This window comes from Hypanus sabinus, chromosome 3, assembly GCF_030144855.1.
Source record: "Hypanus sabinus isolate sHypSab1 chromosome 3, sHypSab1.hap1, whole genome shotgun sequence".
Taxonomy (NCBI): domain Eukaryota; kingdom Metazoa; phylum Chordata; class Chondrichthyes; order Myliobatiformes; family Dasyatidae; genus Hypanus; species Hypanus sabinus.
The window spans coordinates 65,266,649-65,288,622 of record NC_082708.1 but is presented as its reverse complement, the minus strand read 5'-3'; the positions used below and the strand labels follow the sequence as shown (position 1 = coordinate 65,288,622).

The window sequence follows — 21,974 nt, the reverse complement described above, 5'->3', positions numbered from 1 at the left end:
GGTGAGTGAAGTTACCTGTGTCGGTTCAGGAGCCTGATGGTTGTGGGGTAATAACTATTCCTAAACCTGGTGATGTGAGCTGTAACACTTCTGTACCTTCTACCCATTTATAGCAGTGAGAAGAGGGTCTGGATGGTATCCTGGATGATGGATACTATTTTCTTGTGGCAGCACTTCTTGTAAATGTGCTCAGTGATGTGGAGGGTATTGCCTGTGAGGGACTGGGCCATGTCCTTTTTTTTTAGGCATCTGTTAGTCTCATGAGACCATGGATTTACGTCTTGGAAGGTTTCCAGGACGTAGGCCTGGGTGGGGGTTGTATGGGAGACCGGTAGTTGCCCAATCTGCAAGCCTCCCCCTCTCCACGCCACCGATGTTGTCCAAGGGAAGGGCACTAGGACCCAAGCAGCTTGGCACCGGTGTTGTCACAGAGCAATGTGTTGTTAAGTACCTTGCTCAAGGACCCAACATGTTGCCTCAGCTCAGGCTCGAACCAGTGACCTTCAGATCACTAGACTAGTAGCCTTATCCACTAGGCCACGGGTCAAAACAGGCCATGGGCCATATCCACCACTTTTCCATTCCTGAGCTTTGGTGTTTCCATACCAGACTGTGATACTTTCCTCTATGCATCTATCGAAGTTTATCAAAGTTTTTGATAACATGCCGAATTGTTGCAAACTTGTAAGACAGTAGAAGCACTGTCATGTCTTTTTTATGATGGCACTTGAGGATTGATCCCAGGATAGATCCTCTGATGTGATAACACAAAGGAATTTAGAGTTACTGACTCTCTGCACCTCCAATCCCCCAATGAGTACTGGCTCATGGAACACCAGCTTTTCCTCCTGTAGTTGATAATCTGCTCTTTGGTTTTGCTGATACTGAGAAATAGTTTGTTGTAGAGGAACCATTCAACCAGATCCCTGCTATGTGCTGATTCATCACCATCTTTGGTTCAGCCAATGTCAGTGGCATTGTCTGCAAATGTAAATATGGCATTGGAGCTGTTCTTAACCGCATATTCATAGCTATAAAATGAACAGAGCACATGTCCTTGTGGTGCACCTGTGCTGATGGTGATTGTGGTGGTGATGTTGTTGCCAGTCATACTGACTGGGGTCTGCAAGTGAAGAAATCAAGGATCCAGTTGCCCAGGGAGGTACTGAGGCCTTAATCTTTAAGTTTAGTAATTAGTTTTGGGAAGCTAATGGTGTTGATTGCTGAGTTATGTCAGTTAAGAGCATTCTGATAGTATGCATCTTCATTGTCCAGGTGTTCTGGGGCTAAGTGAGAGGCCAATTAAATGGTATCTGCTGTTGGAGATGGTAGGCAAATTAGAGTAGATCCAGGTCACTCAGGCAGAAGTTGATATTTATTAAGATGCAGTGAGGAATAGGCCCCTCCGGCCCTTTGGGCCCCACCACCCAGCCACCCCCAATTTAAACCTAGCCTAATCACAAAACAATTTACAATGTCCAATGTAATGTCTTGTAACCATGGGAGGAAGCTGGAGCACCCAGAGAAAGCCTTACAGACTCCCTGCAGATGACATGATAATTGAACTCCGAACTCTGATGCCCCAAGCTGTAATTGTGTCATGCCAACTGTTGCACTACAACGCTGTCCAAAAATGAATTCAGCCAAGATTGTGTTGGGCAGTCTGCAAGTGTCCTCGTGTTTCCAGCAGCAATGCAGCATGCCCACAATTCTCTAACCCTAACTGTACACCTTTGGAGCATGAGAGGAAACTGAGGCTTCGGAAAGATTCCCATGTTGTCATGGGGAGAATGCACAGACTCCTTGCTGACAGCAGCAGGAATTGAACCCTGATCGTTGATCATTGGCTGGCACTGCAAAGCAATTGCTCTTAACTGCTATGCTACCATGCTGCCCCGTGATGTGCTTCATGACCAGTCTCTCAAAGCACCTCGACATCGAGTGGAAGATGGGAGTGTTTAGATGACAAAAGAGACATTGCTAGTGGGACATTTAAAGCTATAGAATGTGTGGCTAACTCTAACTGAGAGTAATAGCGCAATGCAAGCTGTTCATTGAGGCCTTGACAACCCTTCTGAACTCACTTTGAGGCCTCTCACTAGAAAATAATGTATTAAGGTGGTTTGATTACTGCATGCAAGAGTTCATGTGACGAGCTCTTGCGCATACTGATGATGCCGCCGTGTAATTCACAACCCAGAATGTTTTTCTTTCAAGTTTTGATGTAGAAGGGAAATAGAAAGGAGAATGATGGAGCATAATAAGAGGTTGTAGACACTTGTGAAAACAACACAAATCTCCAATATATCAGTAATGCAGAATTTAAAAAGTAGAACTAAAATTGAGCAAGGTGTAATAAGTAACTCACCAACTTTAAGTTTTATTTAATAGCAAACATCAGAAATAATATCAGCAGTGAACAACGCTAGCCTAATATTAAACTTGGGACATGAGCCAACCCCAAGTTCTTTAAAAGGCAAAAGCAGTTTTTGTTTCACTTTAATCTTTAAAAGAATGTAGATGAGAATCTGCAGATATATCTACCCTAATGTGCACAAATACTTTATTATTAACTCGTCCTCCTTCATGACATAGACACACTCCAGAATATCAGTTTACTTCTCCTTTACTGCTCCATTCTCCACATCCTTCTTCCTGTTGAATACTGATGACAAGTATTCCTTGAGGTCCTTGTGCATATTCCCTTGCTCAACACATAGGTTGTCATTTTGATCCCTGACCAAGAAACTGATTATAGACTTTAGGAGAGGGAAACCAGTGGTCTATGAGCCAGTCCTCATTGGAGGATCAGAGGTGGAGAGGGTTAGCAACTTCAGTTCCTGGGTGTTAATATTTCAGAGGATCTATCCTGGACCCAGCATGTAACTGTAATTGTGAAGAAAGCATGGCAACGCTTCTACTTCCTTAGGAGTCTGCGGCGATTCGGCCTGATTTCTAAAACTTTGAAAGTCCAATAGATGTATAGTGGAGAGTGTATTGACTGGCTGCATTGCTGTAACACCAATGCCTTTTGAACAGAAAGTCTCACAAAAAGTAGTGGATTCGGTCTAGTACATCACGGGTGTAATGCCCTCCTAACCGTTGAGCACAGTTACATGAAATGATACCATAGGAAAGCAGCATCCATCATCAGAGATCCCCACCACCCAGGCCATGCTCTCTTCTCACTGCTGCCATCAGGAAGAAGATACAAGAGCCCCAGGACTTGCACCACCAGGTTCAAGAACAGTTACTACCCCTTAACCGTCAGGCTGTTGAATAAAATGGGATAGCAACGCTCACTTGCCCTATCATTGAGTTGTTTCCACAATCAATGATCTCACTTTAAGGGCTCTTTATCTCATTATCTCATGTCTCATTATTTATTGTTATTTATATTTGCATTTGCACAGTTTGTTGCCTTCTGCATTCTGGTTGATCTTTCATTGATCCTGTTAATAGTTACTATTCTATAGATTTGCTGAGTATGCACACAGAAAATGAATCTCAGGGTTGTATATGGTGATATATATAAAAACTTGTTATGTATTGCAATGTACTGCTTTCACAAAATGAAAAATTAATGACATGCCAGTGATACTGAACCTGCTTCTGATCATTAGCTTCCTTCTTGCTTCTAATCAACATGAAACGTTAATATAAAAAGTTTTGGGATTGTTTTTAATCGTACTTGCTAAGGTCACTTGATCTTTACTGGAATTTACATTTACAAGTAAAGCTACATTTTCAGAACAGTTTTCATACAATTGGATGTTGTTTTATTAATACTCTAATATATATCTAATTCACTTTTTAAAATGAAATTGCACAGTAACATTTTGGTGAATTCAATAAACTTAAATACTGAAAATAGAGTCACGCAAGTTTCATGCAAAAGTAACTAACAGGACTTCGGAGGAACTCAACAGGTCAGGCAGCATCAATGGAGGGAAATGACGGTCGACATTTTGGGTCGAGACCCTTCATCTGGACTGAATGATAGAGTGGAGGTAGCCAGCATAAAAAGCTGATGAGTAACTTAAGGATCTTGTGTTTAAATCAAGTCATGTCTCATATCTCTCACCTCCAGTGGATTATAGTTGTCTAAATTTGCCTTGCAAGACAAATCTGCTCCTTCCAGTTATTAGTCTAATAGTTCTCAGAATTATTATCAACACATTAATATATTTTCTTGCAAAAAGGGATCAATACTGCATTTGATAATTATGGTCTTGCCAATGCTTGAAGTAACTGAATTATCACATCTGCACTTTCTGTATTCCATTCCTCTAGCAATAAATGATCAACTGTTAGCTTTCAGAATTACTTGTACTGTCATTCTGACCTTGTGCAAATCTATGCACCAGAGCAGCAAGATCCCTCTGCATTTGAGCACTAATTTCTCACCACAATTAGTTTCTTGTGAAAGGTTCAGTTTTATATTTTCCCACATAGTCTCTTTCCCATGTCTTTCCTGCTTACTTAATGCATTCGTAACTTAGGATCTACTCATAGAAATATAAGCAGCCATGTCTTCCATCTGAGTTACTTATATAAATGTAGAAAGTTAGAGGTCTCATTACTGATCCCTGTAGCATAGCTGAATTGCATCCTGCCAAAGACAAGGAAGCTTCTAGTTAGCTAGTCAATATTTAATCTGTACCAAAATATTGCTTCCGGTACAATTATATTCCATGAGAACCTTTGATCAAGCATGTCATTGCTTTCTGCTAACAAAAAAAAACATCCACTGGTTCCTCTTTTGTCCAAAGCTTGTTTACTTGTTTAATGAACTCCAACAAATTGGTTAAAGATCACTTTCACAAAGCTATGTTGACTTTGTCTGATTACATTGAATTTTTTTCTAAGTACTGTCTCTTATGGTCTTTAATTATTGCTTCTAATGTTTTCCTTGTGTCAGATCATAACGAACTAGCTAGTAGTTTCCTATTTGTGCCTTTCTTTTTGCACAAGTTAGATGCCAAAAAAGATGAGAATCGGGTGCAAGAGAGGATTTTCCAAGTTGTACCTCTCTGTTAAAGGACTGTAGATGCCCATTGCCAGTTCTTATTTCACTTGCTGCTACATTATTTTATTAGGGGAACTTATCACCCAAAATCAATCTAGCACTTAGTGGCAACTGGTTCATAATGTTTGAGAGCCATTCAAACAATGTTTGAAAGAAAAGCAATGTTAATATTTGGGTTTGAAAAACGCAAAATACAGGTGAAATTGTTTCAGATTGATACCCTTTTAAGAAAATCTTTAAAAAAAAATCAGACTGAAACTACTTAGGATTGTTGTTAACTTTTGCTGCCAACAGCTTTGTATTTTTTGGCCTGCATCCCTTTTGCCCTCAATCCCAGTAACCCTCTACCTTTGCAGGTTCTCATTAAGCCAGTGCTCTTGCATAATTAAGCTCTCCGCAACTGGCAAAAACAAACTAACAGTGGAGCCTAGGTCACTGCAAGAAGAGCCCATGAGTTGACATTTTGGCTTATTGGCTCAGTTTCCAGTTGCACCAGTGAACAGAAGGTTGACAATCTGTATTAGTCTGCTCATCTGCCCACTTTCCAACCTGTTGAAAGCAAAAATACTTCCGAGTTAATATAAATGGACCTGGAAAATTATGGCAAGTATTTGGTATTGGGAATGCTGGTTGTAATTCAACAACTGTAAAAGTCATTCCTTACTGCTTTTTTTTTTGTTTTGAAGCTTTATTGTAGCTTTCTTTTAAATTGTGAAAATTTTTGATAGTTAATGAAGATAGCAAATGAATTAATTCACTGTAGTTTTCAAGAGAGCAGAAATTTGGATGAAAATGCAGAATGAAACTCCTTTTGGCCCAGGAAGATGTAGTCCTGCCATGTTCTGTAATCATGATTGCCTTGGTTAGCTGCTGGTGATGAACTGATAATGTATAAATCTTTACTTAATGTTATCCTATTTGTCACTTAAGTTCCTTCCTACAATAAACCATTGGAACTTGTAGATTAGACATTTGGAACTGTGGATCTAGCTGGAATCTTTTGTAATTGGATGTTTTCAAGATGCATGGAAATTGACCACCATTTGACGGAAAGCTTAACCAAAACAAATGGAATGCAAAATTAAGGCATAAGGAATAAATATTAATGAATTTGTTGCATTTATGTGGTGATTATGCAGCATAATTGCTGCTTTCAGCACTTCAGTATTTATAATCCATTTATTTCACAATGCTGGTTTCTGTTTTGGTGGATTTATCATTCAATTGTGGTGGCTTTGGACTTCACTGCAGCCTGTTGTATGCCAAATGATTAATTCACTGTACATTGTTATAAATTGTTGTGTTTTTATTAATATCAATTCATAAGATTTGAATTTTATGTACAAGATTCTAAGTCTGCATCATTGATTGTGTTGATTCTGTCTAAGATCCAGATGTTCATATATATATCACTGGTGAAATGATGCAATTGTTTTGTCTGCTGCTCTTATTTTAGAAATGGTCTTTAATATACAGTCCTATTTCCTGACTAATGGGAAAGAGAAATTGCTTCCATAACCTTACCCAAAGAATAAGGGGAAGGGAGTCAAATGCAATAGTGAAGACACATTCAATGCCGACTGTTTTATCCCAGTGTTCTTTGAGGGAGGAGAGTTCCTATTGAATGTGATTACTTGGAATATAACAAAAGGAGCTGCAATAGTAGTAGCATGTACTGTTAGTGTCAAATACGCCCTTCTATGGCTAGGTATTGCATAGAATTAAAAACATTTGATTTATTTGCAGAAATATTTTAAGTTCTTTGGAAAGAAGGGTAAAATGTCTACAAATGCCACACAGTTGGCTGTATAAAACAGAGCATACTTATTAAGGCGATTACTGTGGGGAGAGGGAACCTTAACTCCTAGCAAATAATTTTATAAATTTAGCAGGAGGAACATAGAATCAGCAATGGGCTATTTGAACTGATCATCTTAATTAAATTAAGTCCTTAATTGAATAATTGTCTTTTGACCTGATGTTTCTTTGCTTTTCTTGTTATTCTTTCTGCTTTATTTACCGTGCTGTTTCTAGATCCCTTCTCCTCTTCTGATGCTGCTGATGAAGCCATTCCAAGCTTAAATCCTTTTCTCACGAAAGCTGATGAAGTTCTAAATACCACTGTCGCCTTCTCAGATGGTGTGATCTTTACTTCTAGGACACATAGCCATGAAATGTTTGGTAAAAAGTTAACTTTTTATATTTTCCATTAGGAAATTTAAAAAATATCTTTAATTATTGAAACTTACTTCAGTGCACTGAGATTATAGATCTATGAGCATGTAATTTCTTGATTCTCCAGATCATTTCAATCCTTTTGCTAAACCAAGTACCTCTGCTGCCTCAAAATATGAGTATATTCCTTGCATAGACCATGGAAATACTTTCCACTATTGAGCCTATGTTTTGTCAACATGGAAGACGTAGCACATTTTAAAAAATAATTACTAATTCTAAGAATTATAAAACATGCACAAAGTAATTGATGCATGCTTGTTTCTCACCAGTGCATGAATAATCCAGCCTCTTTATATTGAAGTAATACACTATGTAGGAACCGGGCCAAAACAAAAATCAGCTGGTAGGTCATTTTAAGAATTTATCCACATTGGATAAATTGATAATCATTCATTTATTGATCAATCTTGTACATTTCACCTTGGACCAGTTTTTATTTCTTTGGGTTGTTAAAGCTGTATAATTAATTGAACTTTATTTCTGTAGGAAAAACCTTGAAATCTATATGCTTTCCTAGTTGATCTGATATAGGTATCCAAATAATGAACTAGAATAGCAGTATTTCATTATCATCTTAATCAAACTGCATGACATCCAACTTGGGATAAAATATCATGCATGAACCGTTTTGCACAAACCACATTCTGTCCCGGTTAATGACCTTTGTTTGATAAGCATCAGTAGCTGCACTCAATGAAAGATGTAGAATTTCTCTATTTCTGCGTAAATATGACCTAAAATGTGATCCGATCTTCACATAAGTCCTGAAACTAGATAAAGAGAACCCAATAAAATAATACAAAAAAAATTATACTTGTTTATTTATTTATTGGGGAAAAATGATCCAATATTACATGTATTTGTTGGAAAAAGTATCTGAACTGTTGTTTTTAGTAACTGGTATGACCCCTTGATAAGCAATAACATCAACCAAATATTTCTGGTAAGTGTTGATCAGTCCTGCACATTGGCTTGAAGGAATTTTAGGCCTTTCCTCCTTACAAAACTGCTTCAACTCTGGAATGTTGTTGGGTTTCCTTACATGAACTACTTGCTTCAGGTCTTCCCACACTACTTCTATGGGATTAAAGTCAGGGCTTTGACTCGGCCATTCCAAAACAATAATTTTCTTTTTTTTAATACATTCTGTTGTTGATTTACTCTTATCTTTTGGATCATTCTCCTGTTGCATTATCCAATTTCTATTAAGCTTCAGGTGATGGATTGCTACCCTGACATTCTCCTGTAAAATGTCTTGTTACAATTTTGAATTCATTTTTCCCTCAACAATTGCAACCTGTCCAAGCCCTGAGGCAGTAAAGAAGCCCCACACCACGATGCTCCTTCCAACTTGCTTAACAGTTTTGGTATTGGTGTGCGTGCCCTTTTTCCTCCTAACATAGCAATGTGCATTTCTGCCAAAAAGTTCAACTTTTGTCTAATCTGTCCACAGAACATCATTCCAGAAGTGTTTTTAGATCATCCACGTGGTCTTTTGCAAACTTGAGACATGCAGCAATGTTTTTTTTTTGAGCATAGTCGTTTCCTCCATGGTGTCCTTCCATGAACACCATTCTTGTTCAGTGTTTTTCTTATAGTGGACACATGAACAGAGACTTTAGCAAGTTCTAGAGATTTTTGCAGATTTTTTCTGTTGCCTTTGGGTTCTTTTTCACCTCCTTCAGCATTGCACGTTGTGCTCTTCGTGTGATCTTTGCAGGATGCCCACTGCTTAAGGAGAGTAGCAGTAGTGTCCCTTCATTTGTAGATGGTTTCTCTTACTGTGGGCTGATGAACGTGCAGGTCTTTAAAAATACTTTTGTAGCTTCTTCCAGCTTCAAGTATCTCTACAAATCTTCTGAGGTCTTCTGAAAGTTGTTTTGATTGAGGCATTGTGCATGTAAAGAGATTTTTCTTGAGAAGAACAGAATGTATATTTCTATGTCTTTTATATAGGGCAAGGCACCTCTCCAACCCACAGCTCTAATCTCATCTTACTGATCGGAACACTTGACTCCAAATAGATTTTGTAAAAGGCATTATCCCAGAGGTTCACATACTTTTTTCAACAAATACATGTAATATTGGATCATTTTTATCAATATACTTGTTCATTTGTTTAATGTTTTTATTATTCACTTAATTGAATTCTCTATATCTAGTTTTAGGATTTGCGTGAAGATTTGATCCCATTTTAGGTCACACTTATGCAGAAATAGAGGAAATTCTAGAAGGTTCACAAACTTTCTAACACCACTGTAAAGGAGCATGATTGAACTCAAATTTCTGGAAAATTCTCATGCATTAATATAGTTCTTCTATTTGGATCCCCCCCCCCCCTTTGTTTAACCTCTTATTCAGCACATCTCCAAGTAGTAAAAGTAGGCCAACAACATTGAACGTTCAAGCAATAGGTGAAAATTGTGATGATCATCAGGAATACTGTATTTCTCCACTCTGAACAAGAGCAAGCAAACCTAAATTTGATTTAATTCTTTAAGCTATGTTCATGCAAATACTGGTGATGTGAGGATATATATATTGTAGAAATTAAATGGGCGATATCACTTTATTTTGGCTCAATTTTCAGTGAAGACTTTCAATATTTTCTTGGTCGTTAGCCAAGTTTTTGTTCTTTTCATTGCCCAAAATGAAAACCACTGAAATCACTACTATTACTTTTTCCATGGTCTAACATCTATTTTTTGTGTGTTGTTCATTATTGTAAAGTTGCAGAGAAGAAAGCAATTTGATTAGTTGCTAGAGAAACTCTCCTCATCTCACTAACAAGTTCTGCCTTCGTAGCTTATACTTGCGATTTCAAATGTTCTTGCTTTGAAAGATACAATAATATCTATTGCAATGCTTCCTATGCAACAGCATTGGTACATTACGAAATTTTACATAATCCCAATCAAGTTCACTGACTGTACAACAAAAGGAAATCTTCCCCCCCACCACATTTCCAAGACTGAAATCTTCATTCATTTTTAAAATCTCTCTAAATTTCCCCATAGCCTCCTTTTGGTACAAAGGAAATCGTCCAGTATCTTAATTATAAAAAAAAAATGCTTGTTGACTTGTTGTCCCAGTGGATCTATGCTCTGGTCTCAATGGCATCAGTCATCTAATAATGCATCATACATCAAAGCTATTATAAAGAGATTTGCTGTATTATAAGAATGGAAATAGCTGCCTCAAGTTTAGCAGTTGTGCACAGATATGATATGCTTCCTTGTCCTCCTATGTTGCAAATACTGACAACATTTACAAAGGAGCACCATGTGGATTTGCCAATAGTCAAGTCTTACTTGCAGATATTGAAGATAACTAGAAGAGAACTTTGACAGACTGAATAAAATATGTGAAAGCTCAACATATTATGAACTTAAGAGAGTAGAAACAATGTCAGTGTGAAATAAAGAATCTGTAGTCCATTTATTTTAGAAATTGTTCAAATACTGGGGCCACCACCAAATTACTGAAGAATGGAGAGAGAAACAGAAGTGAGTTATGCAAAATATATAATAAATGTCACTAAACTGGAAACATCAATCAATGCCCATCTGCACCTAGAATCACCTGATGCAAACGATCTTAATAGCTTGCTACTACACGAGTCTTGAAACTCAACATAAAGCACTGCAGTAAGCCAGTGACAAATGTACTAGAATGGCTAAAAAGAAGAATGTGGTGATGGGAAGGGACCACAACATCAACAGACCAATAATAAGTTGCCAACAAATTCTGCATTACCCGAAGTTGTTTGATTTTTGGCACCTTGCAGTAAAGAAGGAAGAGTGGAGCATAAAACTAAAGGAGAAATGGATGTACAGCAAAAGGCCATCCAGAATATTAAGAGGTGGTCAGAAGAACTCGCTCTCCAACAAGAATGGGAAATTAGGAAAGCATTTCCGCTTTGTACCATCATGTGGGAGGATAAAAAAAGAATAAGATGTATTATTTCCTCTATCCAAACCCTTAAATTATGCAACTATATGACATGCTGATTCTTTCTCTTGCATAGTTGGTGCTCACACTTACAGATTTAAAAAGCCATAAGTATTTTGTATATACTGACAATTTCAAAGAGAATAATTACCCTCTTTCTAAAATTGGTAATTTTTTGTATATTACGTTACACAGAGATTACTTGGCCCAATATATCTTTGGTATCTCTGATCATCCCCATTCATCCTTTTTGTCCCACTTGCAGTATTTCCCTGTAATCTATTCTGTCATACATGTTCATTAGCACTACCAATTGTCTAAATATCCATGTAGGCTAGTGGCAATTAATCTTATTAACCCAAGTGTTTCTGGGCTGTGAAAGGAAATGATATGGTCAGTAAATGTTCGGACTCTACACAGATAGCACCACTGTTCAGATTCTAACCCAAGTCACTGGGGTCATGAAAGAACTTTATGCCATTCCAGTTCTCATTGTGGGATTCACAGGCAGCTTATTGGCCAACTTTGGATATGTACAGTATTTAGCCCTCTTGTAGTTGTTCTATGAAACTGTCTTAGTTACTGATTTATCTGTAGCAGTAGTTTCTCATGTGCATTGTTGCCTCCAGCATCTTCTTGGCATCCATTGTTCTTATCCATTCATTTCTTCACTTTTTTCTGCAAATGGTATCACTGAAAGAAAGGAGGTTGACTGTCACAAGTATGCTTTAATGCCTGGTTATTTTGAATTTAATTACTTTAGTGTAATGTTACACCCAGTCCTAGATTTGTTAATAAATTTGACATAACTTTACACCATCTTTTATTCTTTGACCTACATTGGATCACCTCACTTAATTTCCCCTGTGATTTTCTTGCCTTTTTTACCATGCTTATTTATGAGACACTTTGTAATGTTTCTTCTGTTAATACCGTTATGAAACTAAATTACCATTTATAACTTCCATATGGAAAAAAAGGAATGACCTTGTACTTCAACATTATTTCCTTATCATGCTTGCAATAGAAGAACATAAATTGATTTTGAATTCAGGATTGCTTAATCTCTATGAAAGAAGACTGAGCCATGTAGTGTATTATGCTATAATGTAATGTTATCGCTTTTGCCTTTTTCCTCATCCAGTGTCTCCTTATTTGTTTTATGCAATACACACAGGAAGATTGCACTGTTGAATTTTAGTTATTCCATTACCACCATTTGAAAAAAAAATCAACAATTGATTATCATGTAGTACAAGTTAATTATTTCTACTCTGGACTTTGGCGTTGGGTTTCATCTGTTAGAAATAAATTGTGTTCTTGAAATTCCTCTCAATGTACCAATGGGCTCAGAAGGTTTAATCTGGCAGATGATGTATGATCTTAAAGACTAAGTGATGAATGGACAGCTGAGTTAAACTAATGGTCTTAAGTTTGATAATTCAAAAGAAGACTAGAAATAATGTTTAAGAATTGGTCATCAATATGATTATCCTTGTTGCATGTTGAAGTTATGGGATAGTAAGCAATTGATTAAAAAAATCAAGAATGTACTTTCATGAAATTTCTATATACTATTTCTGTTTGTTTAGACTTCAGTCCTTGGCTCAGTAACTGCTGCTTATCTTTCTGATCTTCTCTTTGCACAATTCATCTGTCAGATTCCTTCTGTGGTCCTCCAGCCTATTCTAATACTTCCCAGTTTAGAACAGAGTCCCCTGCTGTAGCTGGTCTATTTGCAGGTAGGTTTGATTCAGTTTGTTCCGTAAGTGCTTTTAATCAAGTTAAATAATTGTTGTCCTGCACGGGATTACTGTGAAATAGTTTAAAATAGGCAGGTTTACTGTGTGTGTGTGTGTGTGTGTGTGTGTGTGTTTTACATTGTTCTGCTACTACAGGAAAAAATTCAAGACGTGAGTAATGAAAATCCAGATTTTCATATGGCTTTCTATTGTGGACTGAGAGTGGGAAAGGGATTAGGAGAACAGAATCATGATTAGGAAAAGGGGGAAGAGAGAGGAGAGGGAGCATGAAGCACCAGAAAGACATACTGTAATGACCAATAAGCCAATTTTTTGGAATCAAATTACTTGCTCAGTCTTGGGGCTGAGTGTGCACCTGTATCAAGGCCCCTCCCCCCGCAGCACTCCTTCCTTTTCTGCCACCTGAACAACACCCCTCTGATGCTCCACACTCACCATTCCCAACATCATTAGCTCCTGCCAGATTTACAAATGAACTCTCCGCTCCACAATCACAAATAGTCCATGCAAAACTCTTAGGCACTCCAGCAGTATATATGTGCTTAAGACTTTTGCACAGAACTATACATTTAGCAATCTGATGGTTAATTATGCCATCTGCCAGACTGGAGGTTGCATTATTTTACCTACAAAAAATGTCATTTAGTCTGTATTTTATTCAGTGTAAATCATCTATTTCACACATTTTACTGTCTGTGATTTACTCAAGTCATGTGCTTGAGCAACAGGGTTTAACAATACTTGACAGATCACCATGTAAACATGTGAGTGGCAATATGTTCTGTTAAACTGGAAATATCCATGTTCATCCCTTTTCCACGTGATGCACAAAGATACTTTATTAGTGTTAATGTGGATATTTCCTCCTGTATCTAATTTGGTATGGCAATTGCAAAAGAAACGTATTGCATATAGCATGATTTCTGTGGTGACTGACACCTTGTGATCATTGGGATTTTCCTTCCAAACTTATCAAATTGTATCCGTACCCACCTCATATTTCGAGGTAATTGAAGCACTGAAATTTCTTCATTTTTTTGTAATAGTTTCAATCCTATACAATGGTAAATCTGAAGTTTTGTTTGTAATCAATATTTCAGTAATAGCAATAAATAATTTTGATTTAGCTAAATTTGAAACATGGTAGAAATGGAAGTGAAACAAGAACTCAAAATAGGTTTCCAAGTGATTGACCTCACCAATTGTAAAAGACTTCAATTAGTCTTGAAAAGACTTTGTGCAATTATGAGATGGTGATGTCAGATCTGCTGTTTGGGACTTGACTGGACAGTATTCCCTATTTCTACAATTGACTGGTAAGAATTAAGAGTTTTAATTCTTACATTAGTATTTGAAATTTTAGTCTGTAAGCCTTCAGAGTAATTAATCTTTCCTGACTAAGGTGACTTGGTAGCACAGCTAATAGAGCTGCTGCCTCACTGGCTTGGGTTCAGTCCGTTGCAGTCTGGCTGGCGTTTCCACATTTTCTCTGTGACCACACATTTCCTCTGAGGTGCTTCATTTTCCAAGAGTGTGCCGATTGATTATTAATTTGATTGGTGTATAGATAAGTGGTGGTAATGAAGGGTGTTGATGTGAATATGTGCTGAATAGACAGGTTAGGTTGAGGTTAGTGTAAAAGTGGGTGCTTGGTAGTCTTGATTGATGACCTGATGGCGCTGACAGTGACTGTGGTGTAAAGCAATTTAGGTTATGAATTATTGAAATGAGAAAGAACTCTTGATAATGAAACATTGAATTTGTCCAGGAGTTGGATCATAGCACCATGACTCCTGACCCAGCTAGTCCATGCTATTGTTTATACTCTGCATGGATTTTTTCTACTGACTTAACCGGTCCCTATTTTTGCTGAACTTTCTTACTATTTTTCTTGCTGCCTGATGTGCTTAGCTCTTCTCAGCTATTCACTTAAAGTTACATCATGTTGTAGAATTGGAAGTGTTATTTGCAAAGAGTGCAAATCAATAATAACAATTGTGTGGGCAATGTCAGATTTAACCATAGCGAAAGTTGAGCAAATTCATTTTGGGGATTTCTGATGCAAACAGTCCATCCCTTTAAGCATGGAGAGGTACTGCAGTTTTACTCATTGTACTTAGAGAATGTATACTGATATCATTTGCAGTAATTGATAACTTAATTGTGTACACTTTTTACTGGTGGCAGTAATATACCTACCTAAAATACATTGCATACATTTTGACATTACAGATTCTGCATCAGAAGTCTCATTAATTTTGCTTCTTTTTAAATTGATTTTACTTGCTGTGTACTGGAAGTGGAAATTCTGAACAGAAGTTTTTTTTTGCCTCAGTTTGCAGTAGCCTTACTATTTTGAATAACTAAGCAACTTTTGAAGGAAAAGAATAAGGAGAAGCTGGAAACAGTAGCCAAATTGATTATTCACTTCAAAATTTGGATTGGCTTACCTATCAACTTAAAACTGAATTCTGATTGGTAAAAAGAATCAATGAGGTTTTTCCTCACTCTTTTTGCATTATTGAAGGTAACCATGTTTATTTTGTATTTTTTAGGGTTCACTCCTTCACCAGCTACTCAGACACTATCTTCATCAAGCCTTAATGTTGACTTTGAGTCTGTATTTGGAACTAAATCAGCTTCCACAGCCAATAACGTCATGGATTCTGATGGTAAGAATATCCTATTCCATTGGGGAGGAGGTCATTGAACAACAGTCATTTCATTTAGAATGCCACAGGATATTCAGATGTTGTATTTATGTAAATGAAATCTAATACTCTAGTATAACTGAGGCAGTGGCTAAAAGTTTCCCAAATTTGGTCAGTCCCTATAGTTAATAGTGTTTACTTTCATCTATGGCGGGTAGTGGGGTGGGAGATCCTACTTCTTTGAAGAATTGTATACTTTATTAACTTTACTTTGCGCTTTTTTGAATATGGAATTAGACTGTCTGAACAGCTGTTCTGGTTTTTGAGTTGTTTTAAGGTTGGATTTGCCAGTAAGAGATGCATTGAACTATATAAACAAACCAGTAAGGTTAGTGTAGCATTGATATGGATATGATGAGTCTTTATTGCATATACCAATAGCCCAGAAATAAGTTCTCTATTTGACACTAAAACATAGTGTCAAAGTAAAATGATTGAATTTCTATTAAAATGTTCAATTAACTGCTTAGTTGGTCCATTTAGCTTTGTGCTGTTTTAAATATTTGACAATTTTTTACTGTCAGTGTTGGTTAAAATAGGAGACTGGGGAGAAAATAATCTGACTAGATATAACTCTGCATTTCTTGGAGTTGGTAGTCTTGGGTGATTTCCCATTCCATGTCACCATGAATGACGTATCCATGTGTAATTTGTTCTATCATGCAGGCCATGATTAATATTCTTGAATTAGCCTCCCTGCAATATGCACATACATCACAATGAGACTAAAGGCACTGTCATTTCCCAGTGCATGGCCAAAATGGAGGCAGTATATCATCTGAAAATTGTCCAGAATAGATATTAATACAACCCAAGCTAAAATCTGTTTTGAGCAATCTTTTATCATGTTTTATTTAGTTAGCTGTATTAATAAAATGTGAAAATTGCGATTTTAAAACAAGCTTTATTGCTAGTTCTTTCTACCAAGTTGGCATTAATTAGTTTTGTTTTCTCATGTTATCAGTTTGTTGGCATTCGAGTTCAAATAATTGTTCAAATAAAAAAAACATTAATCTTGTTAATTTGCTGCCTTGCTAGGAACTGTTTTAAGGGAATTCAGTGGTGCTGCACATTGTGCAGGTATTTCACAATTACTGGCCTAGGTTCAATCTTGACCTCTTGGTGTTTCCTGTGTAGAGTTTGTCTCTTCTCCCTGTAACTGCGTGGATTCTCTCGTGCACTTTAGTGCCCTCCCACATTTCCTGAAAGGTCTGCTGATTGTTTGGTTAATTGACTGCTGTAATCTTCTTCTCGCATAAGTGGTTGGCAAGGAAATCGGGGATCGTGTTGATTGTAGGGGTGAGGGAGAATAATAAAAGTGAAGTAAATGAGATTGAAATTGCTTTTGAGAACTGATTCCTTCCATGTCTGAAGGAAATATGACAAAACAAATTTGAGAAATGTGAAAAAGCAGTGTTTATCAATGAAGTATTCATGTCTCAACTTTATTTTTGAACGTTAGATAGCCCTAAACATTCAAAGCACCTGTGCATTTGTTACAATTGTATTTGAAATATACTTGTATTTGATACGTTGCTTGCAAAATTATGCAGGAGTTTCCATTATATTTTAGCTAAATGTTTTTTCCCTGCATGCAGCAATGTTGGCTTATTCCTGCATGTTATGTTTTTATATATAAGGTATAATTGAAAATGTATACATTTTATTAAGTAATACTTTTAGGTCATCTTTCAGTTGATATGCACTTAGTAAATATGCTTTAATTGCATTTCTGGCTTGTTCTGTAAACATATTATTCTAATTTTTTTCCATTATCCATACCTATGGGCACTTGGCTATGCTTGGCATGCTTGAATGGGTGAGTTGGGACTTTAACATTTTGATCTTTATTGGCAAAATATTAGTGATGTCCCTGCAAGATTTTTGTTTCGTGTTGCTCTAATGATGATGCATTACTGACCTCCAAAGACTTTGATGGATTAGGTGGACTGCTGAAACCAACTGTAGCTCTGCAGAGTCAGACCCAACCAACTTCAAAGCCGCAGCCAAACAAGCTAGTAGGAGAGGATTTGGATTCATCATTGGCTAATCTTGTTGGCAGTAGGTATCTAACATACATGGTTGCGTTTTGAACTTCTTTTCTCTCTTACTGCTAATCAAGTAATGCAAATCGCTTTCTTGTATTTCAGACTTGGGAATTGGAAATGGATCTGCTAAAAAGTAAGGACCAGTCATTCATGCATATTGATTAAAGTAGTTAAGATTCTATTTTCCCAACAAGATTCTTCTTTGTATACATTCTACTGAAATTATAGCATATTTTCCAATGCCTAAAAATATACTGTGTTTTTAAAATGAGAAATTTGATGTTAGCACTACTTAGTGAAACTTAGAAATCTTTAAACTTGGTCCTTTTGATTCTTCAGAATCATTGTGTAGAATGCTTTGTAATATGTGAGCTTCGGGTATAATTTGTAATTGTCAATGTATTTGTTACCTCTACAGGAATAAAAATATTAAAAGTAAAAAATTGAAAGTTTCAGGTGACAATACAACTAATGTGAAAAAATGTCTTAAAGTAGGGATGTGGTCTCTTTGACGGAACATGTTTAATGACCCAAATTTCAATACATCACTTTTTACTGCTGGGATATAACTGTCAGTTCCACATGAGTTCAGGTTTTGTTTCTTGTTGCACATATTTCACTAAGTTTTTGAAACTAGGTTAAGTTTTTACTTGGATGGCTAGTAACCTTGAAGGAGTAGAACTAAGCAGTATAAAACAAAATAGTTTAGTCTCATTTTCATTATATTCAAAATATTACGGCATTGTTTGTGGTGAGAGTATCTAAGATTCTCATTGGCCAGTTTTTTAAAACCTATGTTTCTCTGAATGTATTATGTCCTGGTAATTTGAATCCTGTGACTTGCCCATTTCTACCAATTAAATTTGCTAACATTAAATGTTCAAAGGATGCCTAGAAGTGGATCAATCAAAGAAGGGCTATTGTGTTTGTGTAGCACTTTCCCAGGATTCCCAATTTATCCATAAATTACAGAGCAGTAGCAGTGAAGATTTGTTACCAATATTTTTGTTAGTTTCTACATAGAAGAATACAGAGTACACAAAAGTATATATAAAAGGTCAAAACAGAGTTTTAAAAACTACCAGGTACATTATATTTGTTCATAATGACAATCTCATTACCCCGTATTCATGTAAGTTCATTGATAGTTATATTGAAATATATTAATTTATTACAAAAAAAATCTAACCCTTACCAAGACCGAAGCTGTTCATTAAGGAGAAAAGAAGGTAAAATACCTTCTCATATAATAAAAATTAATAATAGCCACATCTGAGTTTAAACAACGAATTGAAGGTTTTGAAAATAATTTAGAGAAGGTATCCACAATGGTTGAAAGTCTTGATGAGATTCAGAAGTTGAACAACGAGTCTTCTCTAAATCTAAGTATGACGTAACGTCGCATAACCATTGAGCATGAGCAGGAGGAAAAACATCTTTCCATTTAAACTAAAGCATCTTTCTAGCTATAAGAGAGCTAAAGACCAAAATATGTAAATCAGATGCCTTCAGCTTAATATCTTGTCCGGTAACAATACCGAATAGGGCTGTCAGAGGGTTAGGCTTAAAATTGACTTTAAAATGTAAGGAAAAAGTTTGAAAAACTTCCTTCCAATATTTTTCAAGATTCGGACAAGTCCAAAACATATGAATTAATGAAGCTTCTCTGTTATTACATCTGTCACAGTAGGGAGGTATATCCAAATAAAAACGAGATAGCTTATCCTTAGTCATATGAGCTCTATGTACCACCTTAAACTGTATGAGGGAATGACAAGCACAGCGATGAAGCATTAACCAGTTTAAAAATTGGTGAAGTTTCAGATCTATTTAAATACAAATCTGCATCAGTTGTCTTTATTGTTTTGGCAGATCAACTTAATGATTGAATGTGAAGATGCCAAAACCATTATTATGTTGTAGTTTATTATAACTGCATAGTTTGGCTTTACTTTGGTTCAGCAGTATAGTTTCTTTGGTCTGAAGCTCTATGGCTATTCTTAATTTTAGTTTGTTGTTTGGCTCAGTTGGACAGCTTTGTATTATAAATGTGCTGTTTGCAATTAGAGCACAGAAAGATTAATTAAAGAATCTTTTGCCTAAGAAGTGATCTTCATTGGAACCAGCCTGGGGAAAAGAAACTAACTGGAGGAACCAACTGGCAACCCAAGGTTGCTCCTACTACAACCTGGAATCCTGCTACATTGGTGAGTTAATTTTTTTTGCAAGTTTTGAGGAATATTTCTGTTTGAGTAAGGGGTGATACATATAAAATGTCTCAGGTTGAGCTCATTTGTTGTACTGAAGTACAAATTAACTCACTGAAGATTGATTCATATTTCTAAAAAACTGCTTTTACTATTTTGTCATGTTAGTCAGTTTTTAAAATTCTAAATACACAATTAAGTTGTGAATTTCTTATCCTATAAGAACAGTTCTTTCTCCTCTATTATGCCATTCAGTGAAACATTGCATGTGCAAAATATTGCTCCTGTTAGCAGAGGATTTGGCTCCATTCATTTGAAAATTATTTATGACTTGTTTTTACAGCATAATCCTTAGCTTTCATAGTTCTGTCAGTACACTTTGTAGCTTTTCAAATATTCATCTACATACCTTTATAAAATTTAAGTTTTCACCATCCTTTTGGATGGTGAGTTTTGGACTCTTTTCCCCCACACCCCTACTGTTTTATGAACTTTTCCTTCCTCTGTTCTCCTCTAAACTTTCTGCCATCTAGCTTAAATCTATGCCACCAAGTTATCTACTACTACTTTCACGAGAAGAATGTCCTTTTCTCCTCACTTACTGTAGATTTATCATAATTGTGCACAGCTCAATCAACAAGGATGGTGCATTGATTTTGGTTGGGCTTTGAAGTGCCACAGGGTAAGGATGCCACAAGTCCATAGATTAAGGCAAAGTAACTGTTAAAAGAAGAATTTCTATGAATTATACTAGAGCACTGATAAAATAAATGCAGACATAAACAATTGAATACATTCCTAATTACCTCGTGTGCTTGTTCCTTTTGTGTTTGATTTCCTTTTATGATACTGCCTTGCCTGTTGCTACTTGGCTGTAATCTAACCACTGGAAGAGTGCTCTCTCAGTTGAATGTGACTACGAGGAGCTCTGGGCGAATGGCCCAGCTTCAGACTGTAGCATTCCAGCATGAACGGGCTTAACCTGGGTCATATGAGCTGAAGGCCAATTGCAAGGTTAATTTTGCGGTGGTAATGAGAGAGCAGTTACTGTGACCCAGAGAGATGCAATAAATTTTTTTGTGTCATGGACTTATTGGCACTTTCCAAGGCAAACTGCCCTTGCAAACTGTCACAGCTTACATTGTCACTGGGGCCTGTTTCATTTGGGGCCAGGATGACCTTGGACTAAATTTCCACTGCAGTGTTCTGATGATAGAATGCCTTTGCATGTGCTTCTGTTTACATTTTTAAAAAAGCATGATCGTGCCAAAAGAGAGTGAAGGGAAGAAGGTACTTCGCAGACTTACTAGTGACAAGATGTAGCATCTAGTGGAGTGCCAAGATGTCCAGGGCATTAATTCCTAGCCTGCACCTTCTCTATGGGAAATAAGTGAGGATCTCAATAGATTTAAGTGATGTTTGCTACAGGTGTAGATACACTATCAATGTATGGTATATGAGTGCTGGAGCTGAGAATGAGAATCAAAGCTCTGCTGGTTTTGTCAGTAACTGCTAACCTTGACCGTCTGAGCAAGATCATTGAATTTCTTTTGACTCTAGAAATGGGTTTGTGGTTTGTCATTCCTGGTGTAGTAGTATACTGGCTTTTGCTTCATTTCAGCATTGTGATAAATTGCTAATTAAATCACAGAAGGAGTTTCCAAGTATTCATGGTTTAAATTATCACCCAACAACTATGTAATCCTTTCACAGGAATGTCATAGTTGCCATCACTGAATCTGAGAGTTTCATTCCCACCACAGTTGAATACAGTTGAAACTAATATAATTACAATGTTTCTCAAAGGTTTATGGTAATGGTGTCAATTGGAAAACTTCCCTTGAGAACTGGAGATCAGTCATTCATGGATGAGTTGTTTACCCATACAGGCAGGCTCCTGATGTTCCACAACTTAGTAAGCACTTGGATTCTTCGTACTTGGTTAAAGTAACTCACCAACCCAATACCTTGATAGGTATTGTAATATTCTGCATAGTTTTAGATTGTTAAAATCTGATAGATTTAAG

General features: G+C 36.6%; 1 protein-coding gene across 35 annotated transcripts in view; it reads left to right on the top strand.

Annotated features, from left to right (window-relative positions):
* The window catches only part of picalma (phosphatidylinositol binding clathrin assembly protein a), a 136,743-nt gene that overhangs the window by 88,292 nt on the left and 26,477 nt on the right, over positions 1–21,974 (top strand). For 10 of the 35 annotated variants that reach the window (XR_009511194.1, XR_009511193.1, XM_059964551.1 and 7 more), the window contains 6 exons: positions 7,064–7,210; positions 12,880–12,960; positions 15,537–15,653; positions 17,622–17,753; positions 17,843–17,873; positions 19,845–19,947. Coding sequence is in view for 33 of the 35 variants with exons in the window: in XM_059964551.1 (XP_059820534.1) it covers positions 7,064–7,210; positions 12,880–12,960; positions 15,537–15,653; positions 17,622–17,753; positions 17,843–17,873; positions 19,845–19,947 (611 nt within the window). In the remaining 2 variants the exon portion in view is untranslated. The remainder of the gene's footprint in view (positions 1–7,063; positions 7,211–12,879; positions 12,961–15,536; positions 15,654–17,621; positions 17,754–17,842; positions 17,874–19,844; positions 19,948–21,974) is intronic. The other 25 variants (XM_059964545.1, XM_059964553.1, XM_059964546.1 and 22 more) reach the window with 13 other exon arrangements.